Source organism: Phragmites australis, chromosome 3, assembly GCF_958298935.1.
Source record: "Phragmites australis chromosome 3, lpPhrAust1.1, whole genome shotgun sequence".
Lineage (NCBI taxonomy): Eukaryota > Viridiplantae > Streptophyta > Magnoliopsida > Poales > Poaceae > Phragmites > Phragmites australis.
Window position 1 is genome coordinate 44,782,687 of NC_084923.1, and position 19,728 is coordinate 44,802,414.

General features: G+C 43.8%; 2 protein-coding genes across 4 annotated transcripts; both read left to right on the forward strand.

Annotated features, from left to right (window-relative positions):
• Window positions 1-8,183: 8,183 nt before the first annotated feature.
• LOC133913326 (phytochrome C) lies at window positions 8,184-13,712 on the forward strand. Its single transcript, XM_062356453.1, has 4 exons — window positions 8,184-10,724; window positions 10,830-11,646; window positions 12,436-12,729; window positions 13,211-13,712. Exons 1-4 carry the CDS (start codon window positions 8,672-8,674, stop codon window positions 13,446-13,448), a joined length of 3,402 nt encoding a protein of 1,133 aa, XP_062212437.1. The 5' UTR covers window positions 8,184-8,671; the 3' UTR covers window positions 13,449-13,712.
• Window positions 13,713-14,415: 703 nt separating this feature from the next.
• LOC133913327 (meiotic recombination protein SPO11-1) lies at window positions 14,416-19,063 on the forward strand. Of its 3 annotated transcripts, XM_062356454.1 has the most exons (15): window positions 14,417-14,625; window positions 14,714-14,828; window positions 14,960-15,036; window positions 15,150-15,251; window positions 15,368-15,441; window positions 15,655-15,671; window positions 16,289-16,358; window positions 16,452-16,488; window positions 16,994-17,041; window positions 17,118-17,176; window positions 17,257-17,288; window positions 17,369-17,474; window positions 17,913-18,033; window positions 18,150-18,213; window positions 18,802-19,063. In XM_062356454.1, exons 1-15 carry the CDS (start codon window positions 14,526-14,528, stop codon window positions 18,926-18,928), a joined length of 1,149 nt encoding a protein of 382 aa, XP_062212438.1. In that variant the 5' UTR covers window positions 14,417-14,525; the 3' UTR covers window positions 18,929-19,063. The 3 variants fall into 3 exon arrangements, with proteins under 3 accessions (XP_062212439.1, XP_062212438.1, XP_062212440.1); XM_062356456.1 differs by lacking the exon at window positions 14,714-14,828 and having other exon boundaries at window positions 14,492-14,625; XM_062356455.1 differs by lacking the exons at window positions 14,714-14,828; window positions 14,960-15,036 and having other exon boundaries at window positions 14,416-14,625.
• Window positions 19,064-19,728: the final 665 nt, after the last annotated feature.

Consider the following 19,728-nt stretch of genomic DNA (forward strand, 5'->3'; position numbering starts at 1 on the left):
TGTAGCAACGTGTTTTTGCTGATTTTGCCGATCGCGAGCGGCTGGCGGAGCTCCAACGGAGTCTTTTTCGGATGAACAGTGTTACGGAGAGAGGAAGTGAGCTGGCAAATTTGAGGAGAAAAAAAAAATCCCGTATCACTGTGCATAGCATATGCATGTGGGTCTGAGGAGAGGAGGAGAATAATGAAAGGGAGAAAATAGGGTAGCTGTTGGAGATGAAAAAAATAGAGGATAATGTAATAGTATTAGGGGATGCTGTAATAGAGTTATAGGGGATGATTTTTTAGAGTATCTGCTGGAGATGACCTTAGGGAAATTCTATATCTTGAATGTTCCAACAATCGATTTCTGATGGCAACGGATTGCTACGGTTGATGGTGCGTTTCCCTTCTTCTCCACCTCTTTCTGAGATTCTCCAATGAGGTTAGGTTCCAGGAGACTAGGATTGGAGGTTAGATCACGTCCAAGGGATTTTCATCGTGGGCGAAAATCCCTTGACGGGATTTTTGTTCCATTTAGCGCTCCAACGGTTTGCTTTTACGGTTCTCGTCACGAAGGGATTCTTAGGGTCATTCCCTTCATGACGTGATTCTCTTTCCTTTCCCTTCGCGATTCCGCTCGAATGGAAGCTGTTGGAGATGAGAGAAAATAAAGGGAATGTGAACGTAGAAGGGAATCGGGAAGGGAATGAAATGAAGTGAATATGGTTGGAGATGGTCTTATGGTTTGGGGTTAGAGGCTCATTCGAGTTTGGTGGGCTTAGAAGGAAGACCGTTGGGGAAGGCTAACATGTCGGTGATTGCGGTTGATGGGCAAGGCGGCGAGAAGGTGGGAGCGTTGTAGGACGGTGTGGCAAAGGACGACTAGTGAGCAAGGTTAGGGTGGGGGTGAAGATGATGATAGCAGTGACGGGAGGTTGCCCCCGGCAAGGCGGCGACAAGGGCAGGAGAGGGTGTGGAAAGAAGAGGAGGAGGCAACCAGCGAGAGATTGAATAAGAATGATGGGTGGATTTGTTGGGGGAACGGGTATGCTACGATAGTGTAAATCAAAAATTTCTACCGCGCTCAACCAGGATACCATAAGAGTACGGGATTATGGATCGTTAACACTTAACGCATAGCACAACGAAAGAAGCGTTGGAGTAGATTGGTCCAACGTCGTACGCATTGAAGTATAGGAAGTAGCCGACCTTAGCATCGTGGTTGTCACTTCCACGTGATCTCCTCCTTAAATAGATATAGACGATCGACTTGCTAGTTGAAAGTGTTTTGACTTTCAACTCAAAATCGAACTGGAGTCAGATCACCAGCAGCCCGAGTTCTAGTCGCCGAGTCGATCAACATCGTAATAGTAGCAACGCATCTACAATATCAACACGTCCTAGGGTGGAACGTCGAGCACTAATGTGCTAGCACCGCACGCACGACTAGGGATTCTAGAGGTCTGGTGGAGAGGGCGTGGCTAGGGTTTAGAGTGGTTGAACTGCATGCACTCTCTCCGTGTCTCCCCATATATAAATCCCACTAATCGGCTTCCACATTGGTTGCCCATTAGGATTCTAAGCCCATTAGGATTCTAATCCCTAATGGATCACAATCTAATCAAACCCGCTAATGGATCCATTTTGTATATGTTGTTTCAAGCCATTAAATGTGTGACCCGTTAGGTTCACATCTAAACGGCACAACTTGAAAACCCTTTTCTGAACTGAAATCAACAACGGTCCCTAGTAAGGCATGTTGACTTTTGAGTATACATAAATATCATATCGACTGAATTTTGATATACACATACACTACTCCCTTTGCCTCACAATATCATTCAAGCTCAAGGCAAGACACGTGTCATCTTTATGATAGCTCGATCATTCACTCAATCTTATAGTGTATTACTAAATTTGTGATTAATTCTGTAATCACATTGGCATGACCATATATTTTCTAATCCAACAACATTGAGGGGCCTAGAGATAACTCTCATGTTACATAAGAAGAACAAATTCCATCTCGATCGCTCACACCCATAATATGTTTCATTATCTTTATGACTACCCAATTACGAAGTAACGTTTGACAGCCCTAACGTGTTATACTACACATTCTGTGAATTAATGACGATCTCAAATCTAAAAATACTGCAGGTACACCATTTAAAATTATAATTGATAGCATATTATATAACAATCTCAGCAGTATCTCAAGGTGAGTCTATGCAACACCATATTCTCTAACATATATTCATATTATTGATTTGATATCTTCCTATGTATGATCCGTGAAATATAATGATCAATTAATACATGTGCTAGTATATATGAATCATTATTATCACGCGTAATGATATGAGACTAAAAATTATTTAGAATAACATCACAATAAAAATAAGGAGCTTCACAAATAAATCACATATTTGCTAATTAATATAAATAATAATTATTAAGAAACCGAATAACATATTATTAAAAAATACATAAATATAGATATAATTAATTATCTTTATGATTATCTTTAGCATATCATCAACAGGATCCAACAGTCAAAAAAACTCAGGTGTTGGTCACTAGAGAAACACTCAGGTACCTGTAGACGGCCCCTTAATTTATCAATAAGCGTCCAACAGTAATAGCCATAGACTTTACTAGTACCAGTCGGTTTTGGTCAGTAACACAAGTAAGCTGACTAATGACCTGTCTCACCGAGAGTACAATTGCACACTGAAGCAATCAAGGGTTAATATGATAGCGCACTGGTTGTACAGAGCATTGTTATGATGGCCAAGTTGTCGCCACTGGTTAATGTAATACTGACATTGTGCGCATCATTGACGTACTGCCAAAATCTTGTCATACACAGGAACTCTCATCTGCTCTTCCATACCAGTCTCCTCATGGATGATGTGACAACCCCAAGGCACAATGATCAACCGAGGCCTCGTGTGCTGGGGACAAAATCAAGCACAGCTCGATCCAGTTACGCCTGCCGTTGGGAGCAGGGTTTCAAAATAGTCGGTAACCGTTTGATATTCACAGATACCGACTAATTTAGTGCGATTCGTATTTAGAAATATATGGTTTTTGGTTAAATTCAAATTCAGAATTAAAAATATTAAAACTTTGATAAAATTCGACCAATTTCTATTGAATTACTGTTGAAAACCGCAAGTATGGAAGAAATCGTTGGGGCTCGGTAATCGGTCTTGAATCGAATTTTGAAACCTTGGTTGGGAGTTGGGTTTAGGCCGGGATCATCTCCAGAGGTAAGCACCAGATTACGCGAAAAGGTTGAAGTTCTAGGGCCTGTTTGTGTTTTGGTTGGGTACCAAACCTATACACAGTTTACCACAATTTCTAGGCATGTTTATGCAGGTGTTTGGTTTTAGCTACAATTTATTAGTCATGCCAAATTTTTTCCATTCTGGTCCCACGCGTCGCATGCACTAGATATGTGGTAAGATTCTCTTATGCATGACTAAGTTGTTGTGCCGCTTTTTTCCCATCGCAAGTTACATGAGTTTGACAAGGTTAATTGATATACTTTGACAACATGCCCTTGGCCAGGAACATTGGCTACCTCCGCTAATCATGTGATATCTCAGAGCTAGCCAGTGGCTTATAAAGCTCGGGTAGTGGCAAGATTAGGATTTGCTTTATGTCTTTTCACGTGGATCATCTTATTAGCTCAGATCATGGTTTTGACTTTGACAGAGTTGATTTGCTACTCCATTCATCGGCACGACAGCACTTCAGGGTTTTAAACTCGATGGACATGTAGGTGTAAGTCCCGAGATGATAAGGAATGGGTGGCAAATCCTGATTTTACAATGCAAAGTAGCCCTCTTTTTTTTTTCTCCTCGTCCGATCCAAGAAATGCTCGAGTCGTCTCAGCATCTCAGGCGATCTTTTTTTATCTAAACCACTTGCACAATTAAGGAAAGTTTAACCAGCTAGTGCTAGTCTTCTCGAACGAAAGAAGAACAAAGTTTTACCCCAACTAAGATGAGACGCAGCAATACAATACTCCTGACAAGGGTCCGGCAATCTAACAGCTGATCTGATCCTCTAATTTATCGCTGCCATTATTATTATCGCTTACCACGGGGCCGGGGGGTCATCGCTACCAGAGATGGAAATGGCGGCAACTACTTTGGGAAGAGATTGATATCCTCTGATTCGACCCCTTAGAAGTCACGGCATGACTTCAGTCTCAACTCCGCCGTCTGTTAACCTGGCTTACATTCTGCGGCTGCAATCACCTCGCGTTGTTCTTTGCGGGAAATCAATCCCTCGCCTCGCACAGGGGCTCGCTCACGATCTTGTTCTTGCCTCGCGGTGGCGGCGACGACTGACCAGCGAGATGAACGCGAGGAGACAAGGTGCAAGAATTAACATTTGCACGAGTCCACATTTACTAGCCGAAATTACTTGTATTCAGTACAAGGACCGAACAAGAACAAACTTAGTTTTCATCATGATGTAGCATTACAACATTCATGCTTGTATGTAGCTCCCTAGAATACTTTTTTTTTCTTTTTATTTGCGAAAGGGGAGGGGAGTTACATTACTATTTCAGCACAGTACATCCTCAAATTGCAAAAAGGACCCTATGAAAGTAAGAAAATACAACAAAGTCCCTGCAGGTCCTCTTCATCCATTCCAGTCCTCTTCTTCCACTCCGATGAGAACCGCCGACGAAGCAGAGCGCAACACCAGAGACCGGCGAAGAAAGGACCAAGTCCTCCCACCGAAGCTAGCGAGGAAGCCCCAACTTTGGAAATGCGACGAAAGCCAATGCCCCGAAACCTCCATCGGAACACATCTATAGCTGAGAGAGCGCATCAACAACTGTCTCGCCACCATCGGTGGAGGAAAGACAACCCCGACCCTCACAACAATAGAACCAAAGCTGGAGGGTGAGAAACAAACCCCAACGTTGCCAAAAACAAGTCTGGCGACTTGAGCACAACACAAGGGGAAAAAATCCCCCCGAACGCAACACAATAAGCAAATTTACAAATACAAACCCATAAAAATCATCACCGAAGTGCACATCAGCGACGATGAACCCGCCATGGACGACCTTGATGAACAAAAGCTGGATCGACACAACCGTGGCGGAAGAGAGCGTCCGGAAAGCTTGAAACCTACCTTATTACAGCTATTCCTACTGAACTACCTACACCAAACGTCGATCCGCACGTTCCCCTCCTCCTCTAAGCCCTGAGAGCCCGTCGGAGGAAGGGGATCGACCGGATCGACGCCGGAGACGAGAAAATCACCTTGAGGTTGCCTCGCGCTACTATAGCTGTGGGACGACTCGAGTGGATAAGGGGATGATGATTGACGACTTTTACATCCCTAAAGTACTTCAGTGATGCAAACTGAAGTAAAATTGCTACGAGTTCAAAACCTGGACAAGCTCTCTTAACAATAAGAGGCTATTGGGAAACATGTACACTCATTACAACAGAATTTAGGAGTAATAGGTGAATGTGACATCATCAAAAGCTTAAAAATTGTTATCAACATAAGTCAGAGCTGAACGTAACAATTACATGAACCAGTCACTAAATGTGATACATAGATTGTACAACAATTGCAGCATATCCTGATGCACACAAAAATAATACCACCATTAGAAAGCCATTTTTTGATGCATGGAGCAAGTTAGCAGCATCACACAAAACCAAGACCCAACCTGGATTGAACTGCTACCAGTGCATTGGATTTGGGAACTTCAGATCCTTAGAGGAGCGAACATCCTATATGGCACTATTAATGAAACACTATCAGAGGAAGAGGGAGAAGAAGCGTGCAAGCATCTATCAACTCATCAAAATAGTTCTTCGGTGTAAAGGTCGTTGGTAATTCGTCCGTGCAAAGTTTAAGCACATGAAAAAACTCTTAGTAATAATACAATCACTAAATTTTTATATTTATAATATGAACAAGATTACCATCAATAGTTGAGTGAGGCTATCGATGACCATATATTCTTCAACACTATTATTTACTTGTAATTCCACATCATCATTTCTAGAATCACTATCCTCTTTTACTTATGCTTCCACATTATCATTCCTAGTCACTTGTGTTTTTTCGCTTGTAGTTTAGTTTTATTCTATGTTTTCTCCTTGCTTTGTGCTATTTATCAAGCCGAATTGTTTTTCTCTTTGAACCTCTTGTGTGGATTTCTTTTTTCTTTAAGTGTGCAACACTCAACAAGTCGTTTGGTTTCTCAACATCCATGCTGATTGTACATGGATCCAAAGTACTTCTATATGTATTGATTTGGTCTTTAACTTGCCTACTAAGGATGTCAAATGTGTTATCTACTAACAATCAATATTACATGAGCAGGCTGTTTGATGTACCAAACTGAGAAATTTGTAACATAGCACAACGACTATATTTGGATTTTCAATTATGCTTATTCCCTGGTTATCTTGTATAGTTCTATGACGTGCTTTCCGTGTCTATTGCTTTAATACATATTGTGACGGTAGTGACTTAATATTCATCAAATCAACTTTCAAAGCATGAGCACATAATATTCTAATCCTACTAAATTAGTTGCAGTGGCATAGAACTGTTTGATCAAAGGGTTACCAATAACTTTGTATTCCTCAAAGATTAGTTCTTCATCGAGACTCTCAATTCTTCATCGACTCTTTCAATTTCAAAAACTTGTAATTCTAATTTTTTTTTTATGATGCTATCAAGTAGAAGGTTTATGGAAAGTGAATGATGTGATTGTAATGTAGAACAAGATCAGTCACCTCATAGTTTCCCACCCCTCGGTCTAATACAAGACTCATGCATACTTCACAATTGGTTCTAGTTTCAGCTTGAGGACACTTTACCAGATGGTCTCTTTTATCTTGTTTTACGATAACCCTCATTTGAACAAATATACTTATGTGATATAACCTTAGCATTAGATTTCCTTTTATCTGTGTACCTCTTTCTAACCTCAAAACCTATGTGACATCCATAGGCTACCTAAAATTTTCAAGCCTCATCCATGTTCTGAAACTTCATCCCAAGTTGAGGCACCCAACTAGCTATCATGCTCTCTTCGACAAAAAAATATGAGCATTTTACCAGTGTAGCATATAACTCATATGCATATAACAAATATGAAAGTTATATTGTTTACTCATTGGATCCATGGTACTCTCCACCCATCCCAGTTCACAACTCACCCTCAAATTCTGATCTCGCCACCGTCTCCTCACTCCAGGGCTAGTTTTGTGAATACAGTTATGAAACATATTCTGCATTACAATTCTATTGTACAACAAAGATCGAGATAACCATACCATTGCAGCCATTAAAAGTGCCGCAGCGCGCCTGCAATGGGCTTTGGCCTCATCGAATCAGGATGAGGGTGAGCATCGGTGCATGACGTATGGTGAGATGAGATGTAGGACCCCTGGCTACCACCGTGCCTTGCTACTACCCCAAATGTGGGGGCGAACTGCCGCAGCTACTGTCACAGTAACAACCGCCGCCGTCACTATTGGCTCCTCACTCCGTCTGCAATGCTGCCCTCACGCACCCTTGCCTAGAGTGTGGGTGAGCTATGGAGTGGCAACGAGCGTTCAGGAGACCATGAGATGGTGGGGACAGGGAGGTGGAGTCTGATGCGAGTGCCACAAGTAGGAAGGCGACCAGAAGAGAAGAAGAGGTGGTGTGAGTAGGGGTGTAGGAGCCGCTGAGAAATTGACCAACAGTGGCAGCAGCGAGAAGGCCATCACTAAAAGAGGGGGCAGACAGATTGCGAGCAAGCTTTTGCATGAGGGATTGATTTTTCGCGAAAGGACTCTCCTGTGTCTTGAGGGATTTGCATCCATATGATGTAATGGACGGTGGATTGGATGTTGAATTAATGCCGTGACAGAGGATCTCAATCCTCGGTAAAGGAGTTGTTTGGATCCTGGTCTTAATATGATGCCTAGCTAAATTTTGATTATGCTAAAACCCGGTTAATGCCAAAATATAGACAAAATATATATTGTTTGGATTGTGATAATGCTAAGCCAAAATCGGGGCCAGCACTTTGCTCGCCCACGGATGGCCTTAGAACTATTGTTTACCGTCGCTGAACAGACCAAATTATACTAAAGCAAACTAAATTTTGATCTTAAACTAAATAGAAGCCGATTTTTTTTGGGCATGGGCATAGCCGGATGCCCGGATGACGCTGTACTTTCCACTCTCGGAGCCCCCACATCTCGTTCCAGCCCAGCTGCGGCCGCCGGTTTAGCTCCGCGCCGCCCAATCCCCTTCCCCGCCGCGCCGGCGTCCTCTCCTCGCGGTTAGTCGCGCATCGCTGTTGCTCCCTTCGTTTCCTTTCGCCTCCCCCTTTGGAGCAAGGAAGGAGGCCTGAGATATTATCACTGCTGCGGTATTCCCTTTCCCTCCCCGTGCTTATCCGCGTCGGAATCCAATCTCCTCCTTCCCGTCTCTCTCCAAGGGAAAGCAAAGCTAGCAAACCCCCCGCTTTTCGCGTATGACCCCCTCTCCGCGCCCATGATTCCCGCCGATTCGCCCGCCCATTTGCTCCTACCTGCTTCGGCGGCGTTAGTTCGGTAGTGGGAAGGAGGAGGAGGAGGAGGAGGAGGAGGAGGAGGAGGCGGGTGGGGGGGGGGAATTGAATCGGGGGCGCGGAGATGTCGTCGTCGCGGTCCAACAACCGTGGCACGTGCTCGCGGAGCAGCTCGGCGCGGTCCAAGCACAGCGCACGCGTGGTGGCGCAGACGCCGGTTGACGCGCAGCTGCACGTCGAGTTCGAGGGGTCGCAGCGCCACTTCGACTACTCGTCGTCGGTGGGCGCGGCGGGGGCCAGCACCAGCACCGTCTCCGCCTACCTCCAGAACATGCAGCGGGGCCGCTACATCCAGCCCTTCGGCTGCCTGCTCGCCGTCCAACCGGACACCTTCGCGCTGCTCGCCTACAGCGAGAACGCGCCCGAGATGCTCGACCTCACTCCACATGCCGTGCCGACCATCGACCAGCGGGACGCGCTGGCCGTCGGCGCCGACGTGCGCACGCTCTTCCGATCCCAGAGCTCCGTCGCGCTGCACAAGGCCGCCACCTTCGGGGAGGTCAACCTGCTCAACCCCATCCTCGTGCACGCCAGGACGTCCGGGAAGCCGTTCTACGCCATCATGCACCGCGTCGACGTCGGCCTCGTCATCGATCTCGAGCCGGTCAACCCAGCCGACGTGCCAGTCACCGCCGCTGGCGCGCTCAAGTCGTACAAGCTCGCCGCCAAGGCCATCTCCCGGCTGCAGTCGCTGCCCAGCGGGAACCTCTCGCTGCTGTGCGACGTGCTGGTCCGTGAGGTGAGCGAGCTCACGGGCTATGACAGGGTGATGGCGTACAAGTTCCATGAGGATGAGCATGGCGAGGTCATTGCCGAGTGCAGGAGGTCTGATCTGGAGCCGTATCTTGGCCTGCACTACCCGGCCACCGACATCCCGCAGGCATCCAGGTTTCTGTTTATGAAGAATAAAGTGCGGATGATATGCGATTGCGCTGCTACTCCTGTGAAGATCATTCAGGATGACAGCCTATCACAGCCTCTCAGCTTATGCGGCTCCACACTCCGGGCTCCCCATGGTTGCCATGCGCAGTACATGGCAAACATGGGTTCCGTTGCATCACTTGTGATGTCGGTCACTATAAACGAGGATGAGGAGGAGGACAGGGGCACCGGGAGTGACCAGCAGCCCAAAGGCAGGAAGCTTTGGGGGCTGGTGGTCTGCCATCACACAAGCCCAAGGTTCGTCCCTTTCCCGCTAAGGTATGCTTGCGAGTTCCTCTTGCAAGTGTTTGGCATACAGCTCAACAAGGAGGTGGAACTGGCTGCTCAGGCAAAGGAGAGACACATCCTCAAAACGCAGACCCTTCTCTGTGATATGCTCCTCCGGGATGCTCCTGTTGGGATATTTACCCAGTCACCTAATGTAATGGATCTAGTAACGTGCGATGGTGCTGCATTGTATTACCAAAACCAGCTTTGGGCGCTAGGATCAACACCCTCCGAGGCAGATATAAAGAACATTGCCACGTGGCTGCAGGAGTACCATGATGGTTCAACTGGGCTGAGTACTGACAGCTTAGTCGAAGCGGGTTATCCCGGTGCTGCTGCAATTCGTGACACTGTGTGTGGCATGGCAGCCATAAAGATCTCTTCCGTAGATTTTATCTTTTGGTTTCGATCCCACACAGCAAAGGAGATCAAGTGGGGTGGAGCTAAGCATGAACCAGTTGATGCAGATGAGAATGGGAGGAAGATGCATCCACGATCTTCGTTCAAGGCCTTCTTGGAGGTGGTTAAATGGAGAAGTGTTCCTTGGGAGGATATTGAAATGGATGCTATCCATTCTTTGCAGGTAATATTACGTGGCTCCCTGCAAGATGAAGATGCCAACAAAAACAATTTAAGGTCTATTGTAAAAGCTCCATCCGATGATATGAAGAGGATACAGGGTCTACTTGAACTGAGAACAGTTACAAACGAGATGGTCCGCTTAATTGAGACGGCAACTGCCCCTATCTTGGCTGTCGACATCACCGGTAACATAAATGGATGGAACAATAAAGCTGCAGAACTCACTGGATTACCTGTCATGGAAGCCATAGGGAGGTCTCTGGTGGATCTCGTCGAGGATGATTCTGTTGAAGTGGTCAAACAGATTTTGAACTCAGCCTTACAAGGTTTGTCACTATGCCTTGAATTTGATCTTTTGTGCTCTCCAGCTCAGTCTGAATGTGTCCATTTATTTTTAATGATAACTTAGTGCTTCCTTTCTTGTATTTCAGGAATTGAAGAGCAAAATCTGGAAATCAAGCTAAAAACATTCCATGAGCAGGAACACAACGGCCCTGTAACCTTGATGGCTAATTCCTGCTGTAGTCGTGATCTTTCAGATAAAGTTGTGGGGGTTTGCTTTGTAGCACAAGATTTAACAGGGCAGAAGATGATTATGGATGAGTATACTCGGATACAAGGGGACTATGTTGCAATAGTAAAGAACCCCAGTGAACTCATCCCTCCCATATTTATGATCAATGATCTTGGTTCCTGCTTAGAGTGGAATGAAGCTATGCAAAAGATTACTGGTATGAAGAGGGAAGATGCGATAGATAAGTTGTTAATTGGGGAGGTTTTCACCCTTCATGATTATGGCTGTAGGGTTAAAGATCATGCTACTCTAACGCAACTTAGCATTCTAATGAACACACTGATTTCTGGTCGAGATCCCGAGAAACTCCTTTTTGGTTTCTTTGACACAGACGGCAAGTATGTAGAATCCCTGCTGACAGCAAACAAGAGGACAAATGCTGAGGGTAAGATCACTGGTGCTCTTTGCTTTCTGCATGTGGCCAGCCCAGAGCTTCAGCATGCTCTGCAGGTGCAGAAAATGTCTGAACAAGCTGCTACAAACAGCTTCAAGGAATTGACATATATTCGCCAAGAATTAAGGAACCCACTCAATGGAATGCAATTTACTCGTAATTTGTTGGAACCTTCCGAATTGACAGAGGAGCAGAGGCGACTTGTTGCATCAAATGTTCTCTGTCAGGAACAGCTGAAAAAGATTTTACATGACAGTGATCTAGAAAGCATTGAACAGTGGTAAGTGCATCTGCAGTAATGTGAGTTTAATTATCTTTTCTTATTGGGAGCCCATTGTTTATTTTTGAAATCATGTCTCTACTCATGCTTATCTTATAACAAAGAGTAAAAATCCCAAAACTACACTTCTTTTGGCTAAACTATCACAAAACTACACTTTTTGATCTCCATTTCACAAAACCGCACTTCTTTTGGGTTATGTATCATAGAACCACACTATTTTGTTTCCGTTTCGCAGAACTACACTTTCTTTGCAACATTTTTTCCCCGCAAAAAGTACACTTTGAAGGTCCTGGGTCCGCATGGCATACTCACACTCTCCATGAGTATTCCATGTGGGTCCGAGCTTTTCAACCTAACAAAAATGTGGTTTTGTGAAAATTTATTGCAAAGGAAGTGTAATTTTGTGAAATGGAAACAAAAACGTGTAGTTTTGTGATAACTTATCTAAAAGAAGTGTTGTTATGTGAAATTGAAACAAAAAAGTGTCATTTTGTGATAGTTTACCCAAAAAAAGTGTGAAGAAGTGTATTTTTGTGATATTTGCTCTATAACAAATCTTTGGGTTACTATATGATAACATAAAGACATAGTTTCTATTCATATCTACGTGATGGTTATAAATGCTGATTACTGAGACATGAGAGTTTTGTTCAATGTAGTAATGCTTTTCGTACTAGAAATCTATGCAATCTATGCATACAACTTTATAGCATGGCAGCTCCTTCCACTTGTACATTCATGACAAAATTTAGTAGATTAACTACTAACAAATGCTTTCTGTTACAGCTATATGGAGATGAACACAGTAGAATTCAACCTTGAGGAAGCTCTGAATACGGTCCTAATGCAAGGCATGCCATTGAGCAAGGAAAAAAGAATTTCTATTGATCGTGATTGGCCTGTTGAGGTATCATGCATGTACCTATATGGGGACAATTTAAGGCTTCAGCAGGTCCTTGCAGACTACCTGGCATGCACTCTTCAATTCACACAACCAGCCGAAGGACCTATTGTACTACAAGTCATTCCTAAGAAGGAAAATATTGGGTCTGGCATGCAGATTGCTCATTTAGAGTTCAGGTAACACACCAATTACCTCATTTAGAGTTCATGAACTGAAAGGACTTTGGAAGTAAATGAACCACTAGATTTTACATCTGGTCCCATTGATCCAACATAATAGTTTCATGTTTAGCTGGGTGCTCTTGTTAATAAATTCGACAGTGGCCCTTGTTACTTCTACTATGAACAAAGAGGACTGTATGTTGACATGCAACAAATAAGCCCTGCCCCTAATGTAGGCAGATTCAGGCACATGAAAACTCTGCAGTTAGAAACTGTACCCCTGTGTAAAACCAGCCCCATGTCACCCACTTGTATAAACATTGCGGCGGTTAAGAATACCTGTCACATTGGTAAAATGTGGTCATCCACAACTCTTTCTTGGGCGCTAAATTTTGTATATTGCTTAATGAGTTTACTGGGATGCAAGAGTAGTCTGCATTACAAGTCTTAACTTCTCATGAATAGCAGCCGTTTAAACCGACTGATTCTAACGCAGGATCGTCCATCCCGCACCGGGCGTCCCAGAGGCTCTGATACAGGAGATGTTCCGAAACAGCCCAGGGGTGTCCAGGGAGGGCCTGGGCCTGTACATAAGCCAGAAGCTCGTGAAGACAATGAGCGGGACGGTACAGTACCTCCGGGAAGCCGAGAGCTCGTCGTTCATCGTCCTGGTGGAGTTCCCGGTCGCCCAGCTCAGCAGCAAGCGGTCCAGGCCTTCGACAAGTAAATTCTGATGCTCTTGCTCCCCCAGAACTGTAAACTAGGTAGCCCCTTCAGGGAGAGCTCAGCTGTGCCAAATGCTCAGACGTACCAGTATGGCAGTGTGGAACATTGGTTGGTCACGCTGGTACGCATCTGGCGCGGACTGTGTAATGCGGGTTGATTTGGTCGTTTGGAGAGCTAGCTAGCTGGCTAGGTGTAGTGTAACGTTAACCGACAACTGTATGTGAATGATGGAATGTGGCGATGAATAAAAACTTCACTTGTGTTTTTTTGGTTCCCTTCCGTTTGACACGAGCGTCGCTTGTGTTGTCAATACGAGTGTCTCTCGGGTCACGTTGTGCAATTGTGCTGGTGAAAAACAAACCGTTCAAAGGTTGCAGATGAGCTTGTGTTGTAGGTTCATGGGAGCTGTATGTATTAATCAGTTCATATAAAAATTTATGTTTATAAAGAAATGTGTTAATAAAGAAAGATAGATAATTTACTTATATTTTAATACTTCTCTTCACGTGGAGGTTTAAAGAAATCTTATACATAGAAATAGGAGTCACCTGTATTTTTTTTTAATTGCGCTTGTCACGACTCCAACTTTAAGACCTCTGCCTTAATGCCGTATTGAGCTGTATGTACCGATCGGTTCATCTAAAATTTTAAACTGATGTGAAAAGATAAGTAATTCAATTGTACTCTAATAAGTTTCTCTTTCTGATACTGAGTACATTAGCAATGGGTTGTTTATTTGTAAGAAATTTATTTTTTCTTCTCATGATAAGTCACATTTCTTACCAACTAGATCCACATCTAATGAATCAACCGAATAATCTGCATAAAATTCAGTGGTCACAGGAAGCAACTAATTTTTTTTGCTATTATAAATAGCAAACCTGTTTATAAATTTCTGCTATAAAGTCGCATCACCGGGCCCACAGAGGTTCTGGAAAGCCCATCAGCCTAAACCCACAAGGCGTCCAACCCAAGCTTCGTCGCCGCCAGCACTCGAATAGCCGTTGTTGGTGCAAGCCTGCGCCGGGTGGGGACTGGGGAGGCGGGGAGCCGTAGCGGCGCGCGCATCACGATCGACTCGCGCCATGGCGGGGAGGGAGAGGCGGAGGCGCTCGACGACGCTCGACGGCGACGGTCAGCGGCGGCGGCAAGAGGAGGCGGCGCTCCTCCTCCGGAAGATCAAAGGTTCCGTTCCCCCATCTCCTCGATCGCCTGCCCTTAAACCCTCTCGCCTGTAGCAGCTGGAGCTGATCCGTGTGGGCGGACGGCGCAGGGCTCGTGCGCTGGGTGGTCGCGGAGCTGGCCGCCGGCCGCTCCCCGTCCGTCGCGCTCCGCCGGTACCAGAACTACTGCGCCGCCGGCGCGGTCGCCGCGTCCCCGTCCCCATGGTTTGGCTCCCAGCCTCCCACTGTCCCTCCCCACATCACCACTCCTTTCCTCGCCTTCACGTCTCTAGCTTCGCAAATTCTACCCTAATGTGTCGAATACTAGCCCCCTATGTGTGCGTGCGTGCGTGCAGCGCCTGCAGCTACGACGCCCCCGTCGGCACGGACGTGCTCTCCCTGCTCCACAAGGATTACCACGCCTCCCGCCTCAGTAAACATCTGCGTGGCCTAGCACGCAGAATCCACCAGTGCTTTTATCTCAAATTGTATGTGTATTAGTGTATGATCACGTTAATCACTTTGGAATGCATTGTTGATGCCCAGATGTGCTGCTGAGGGTTCTGCTCGTGGTGCAGCAGCTCCTGCAGCAGAACAAACACTGCTCTAAGAGGGACATCTACTACATGTACCCCTCCCTTTTCCATGGTCTGTGCTCACTAGCTGCCATGTTTGCTCCTCTTTCCGCGTAGTGAGAGTTTCAGATGAAACATGTTTCGCGTCATGTGCGAAAATTTATACATCAGCATCTTTGCTCGCTGCAGAACAAGCCATTGTTGACCGTGCCATCAACGATATCTGCATACTCTTCAAGTGCAGCCGGCACAATCTCAACGTGGTAAGTCTAGCTACTATGACATCTTTCCAGAACTTTTAATTATGCTTTCAGGAGGCATATGTGCATTGACGAATAAGTCTATAGTTGCTCCTTCACTACAGTGTAGCACCTTGTCTTGTTACGCTTGTATTGTGAATAATGTCTTTATTTCATAGCTTTTTTCACTATTTCTTCATAGCTGACTGGAAATTGTGCTCCCTTGGCTGTTTGCAGGTTCCTGTAGTGAAAGGGTATGGACTCTGTCATAGAGTTGTGAGCTCTAAAGATATGTTTAGTCTATTATATTTGTTTTATGATGTTATGATGCTTCATTTTTGTAACTTAAACCAATCAGATTTTCTTTTGTTTCTTAATCCACACAAATGCTTCTCTACTTTATGTAAAAAAATCCGGGTTTGATTCATGAACTAGCGGGGATGGGATAAAGTTCTTTCAGCATAGGCTGAGTATAATGTGTACAGTTGCTTATGCTATGCATCCATGGATCAATCTGCAAGCAAAGTATTGCATTTGAACGCCTAAATTTGCCTTAAGATTACGTGTGTGAATTGCAAAAATATGAAGCCATGAAGAATGGTTTGTCCTTCCCAGTGTTGATTTTTTGAGATATTTCCTGATAAGTGACATGTCTGGATACATCTTTCTGTCTTGATTCATCTGAATGCAAAAATCTTCCAACATAGCAGAAGTGCTAGATAAAGTAATGATTGGAAACACAAGATGATTTTCCTATTAATTTTTTGTTGTTGCTCAAATTTTAGTAGGTTCAATGTTTTCTTGATATAATTGTTCGATTATATGCATTCATTTTTTGGTTGTGCAATTGCATATGCCTTCACCGTTCTAGTTTGGTGATGGGCTGGATAAGATTTGTGGAGGGCGAAAAGAAAGTGTATTGCATGACAAACGTCAATGCTGTAAGCTTCTATGATTTTTTTTTCTAATCACTTGGAAGTGCTTTGTTTACATAAATCATTTATTTGGTTTGATTTTACCTTCTTTGTATGTAGGCTTTCACCATCCCAGTCAGCATTGAGTCAATCAAAGGTTGTTCTGCAGTTTTAAGAGGCACAACTCTCTTTTGACACTAATTTAAAATGTGAAGGGAGAAGGCACTGAAAAAAGAACTGCTTCCTGATATGTTATGTTAACACAGATTCAACACGAGGCTCTAAGATGATTTTCACCCTCAGATATTAACAGAGATATTTAATTTCATATCTTTCTTTTCTCGACAGAATTCAATTTCATATATCCTGAATTAAACTACTATCTTTGATATTTTATTAAGTTGTTCTCAGCTAGAACTTGTAATCAAGTTAGCATTTGATCTCTTAACAAGCTGGATTTAGACATGCCTATTAGCAAAATTTGGATGTCCAGCAACAACAACAAAAGAACAATTTATTTCTAGTTGTTGTAACCATGGAGTTGAATATCCTTATCATTCCAAGTGTGTCACAGGCATCCTCCCTGATTCCGATTTACATTGCAATGAGCCAATGAACTGAAGCTGTCTTAGTTTTTTTTCCTTTTCTTCCGCATATTGCAGATGTTGTTAGTGTAGCTCACTACGTACTAGCTGTTGAGAAGGAGACAGGTATGAGTTTTGAAATGTTCCATTTGCATGTGATACTTCTACTCTTCCTACAGTTGCTTCAGTACTTTCTTCACAGTGTTCCAACGTTTGGCCAATGACAAGTTCTGCGAAAGGAATCATTGCATTGTTATTACAGTAAGTGGCAACTTACGGCTAGTGTTATAGTGACAGTGTTTCTAACGTTTTCTTTTTATGATATCGCATTGTCTATGCAGGGAAGAGGCTACCCTGATATTCCAACAAGAAGGCATGCCCTTTTTGTTCTCTAAGTTTCACTTGTATATTACTGAAGTGCATTACATTTTAAATTCTTTTTTACTATCACAGATTCTTGCACTACCTTGTTGAACAGCTTCATCTGCCTGCCTATTGCTTAGTGGACTCAGATCCTTATGGGTTTGACATTCTGGCCACCTATAAATTTGGTTCCATGGTAGGGCATGGTTTATCTAATGTTCTACTCTTCTATTGTTATTATGAACTAAACTTTCTTAACAGGTCTGCAAATTAAATTTGCAGTTAGCAACTTTACGGATATGATCATACTGCACCGTTTTTTATTGTTTCCCTTCAGCAGCTGGCCTGGTCTCTTTGCATTTTCATTTTTGTTTACTTTATGAAGTTCTGCTAGCATTAATGCTGGGAAAAAAACAAATAGTCAACTCTGGTTTTTTCCCACACAAATGAAACATAATTAGATCCATTTTGCACATCTTATTCATGAAGTGTTGTCCTATTTTTGTTGGCAAACTTGGCCTTTCATGCTTATTTTTCCTCCTTGAAACCTAGGATTATGGTATATTTAATTGTGTAACGTGTGTTAACTGACCAATTTTTGCTACTCGCTTGTGTACTTATCATTCTATTTCAGCAATTGGCATATGATGCAAACATGCTACGTGTGCCTGATATTCGGTGGCTTGGGGTCTTCACATCTGACTTCAAGGAATATTGCCTTCCAGACTGCTGCCTACTTCGCTTGTCACCTGAAGGTGATTAACTAGAGGGATATAAATTCCATCTGTATTCTTTTGATTGTAAAATGCTCATTAATTTTGCTGTTGTATGTCAAATGCCAAAATGTTGAGCCATGTATTCTGCTGCACAGATAGGAGGAAAGCTGAAGGCATTCTCACCAGGTGTTATTTGCACAGGGAAGCCCCAGAATGGAGGTAAAGAAGAAGGAAATTTGACTTTGTTGTTTTACTAGGTACAACAACAACAACAACAACAACAAAGCCTTTGTCCCAAGCAAGTTGGGGTAGGCTAGAGATGAAACCTACAAGATCCAACTAAAAAGAGTTGTTTTACTAGGTGTATTCCAAGAATTTACTCCATGACTTGATGTGAGCTCTGGTTCATGTCCAAGGCTTGCTATTGAAACTTTGCCTTTTAATGGTCGATCCCAAATCTCAGTAGTAGTTAAACTCTAATTTTCTTAATTTATTTCTTAGAGGTCCGCACAAAGAACATGTTGACAAAACTAGTTGACCAAATGCAGCAAACGAGCTAGTTTGTCTGTGCAGTGATCAATTCTATGATTTAACCCCTGCAGTTTTAAGTGACTTCAGCACCAGTTCTTTAGTTTCAGATTTTTAGTAACTCTATACCTGCCTGCATTCACCAGTAAGGGACAATGGGTGCTTGATATTTGGAAGATATTAAATGTATCATTCGCCTAGCAAAAATTCTGAGTTCTTTTCCCTTTGTTCTCGAAGGACTTTTTTCTGAAGTTTTCACTATTATTCTCCCCTTGGCAGGTCAGAATTGGAAGCAATGTTGCAAAGGGGTGTCAAATTTGAGATTGAGGCACTGTCTGCAAGTTCCATTTCCTTTTTGTCAGAAGAATACATACCCCAGAAGATCAAGCAAGGAAAGTATATATAAGATCGAGCATGCCTGTACCCGTCCAGAGTTGTGCCTTTCTAATGAAAAGAGCCTTATTTTGTTTAGTTATGCTGCCTGACTGTGGTTTAGTGTAGTGTTACATATCTGATCTTGTAGTAAAGATATCCTTCAAGATGGGTTGCCTGTGACTGGAACTTAACTTGCTGCAAAGATCCAGCAACAATTGTTAGGATGGAAGCACTTACATGCTCTCACAAAAAGTGAATGGCACAATTCTGAAAGCAAGGAGGGTTTTATTCGCAACCACCAATCGCTCAGCTACGAACAATGCTGCTTTAAGATTTCTCCAATTTTAGTTTTACCATTGTTGTATTACTGCGGTAGTGGTAACCCATTAGAAGTGAATTGCTTAATGATTTGGAACTTTGCATGTTCTTTGAGTTCTGCCAGGTCACCTTCCTATGTGAACTGAACTAACTCCACAAGCATTGTTGAATTCATGGATGATCTCTAGGCATCAGGTTTGCTAATTGCTTGCGGCTTCGGAGCTAAGGCCGTCTCCAACGGCAGCGGCAAAACCGGTCGCTTCCCTGTTGATAGCGACATTTGGTGCTTGACCCTGCCACATCCTTCTCCAACGGAAGCGGCAACATTGATCTTCCCAGTGCTACAGGGTTGCAGGATCCAGCATCGGTACTTGCTGATGGAAACCGGTCTCCGTATTACTGTTCCTAGAGACTGATGTGTGGATCTGAGGGAAGAAGTAGAGTAATGGAAGACAGGAAATATGGTAGCTGTTGGGGATGGAAAAAATATGGGATGCTATAATAGTGTTAGGA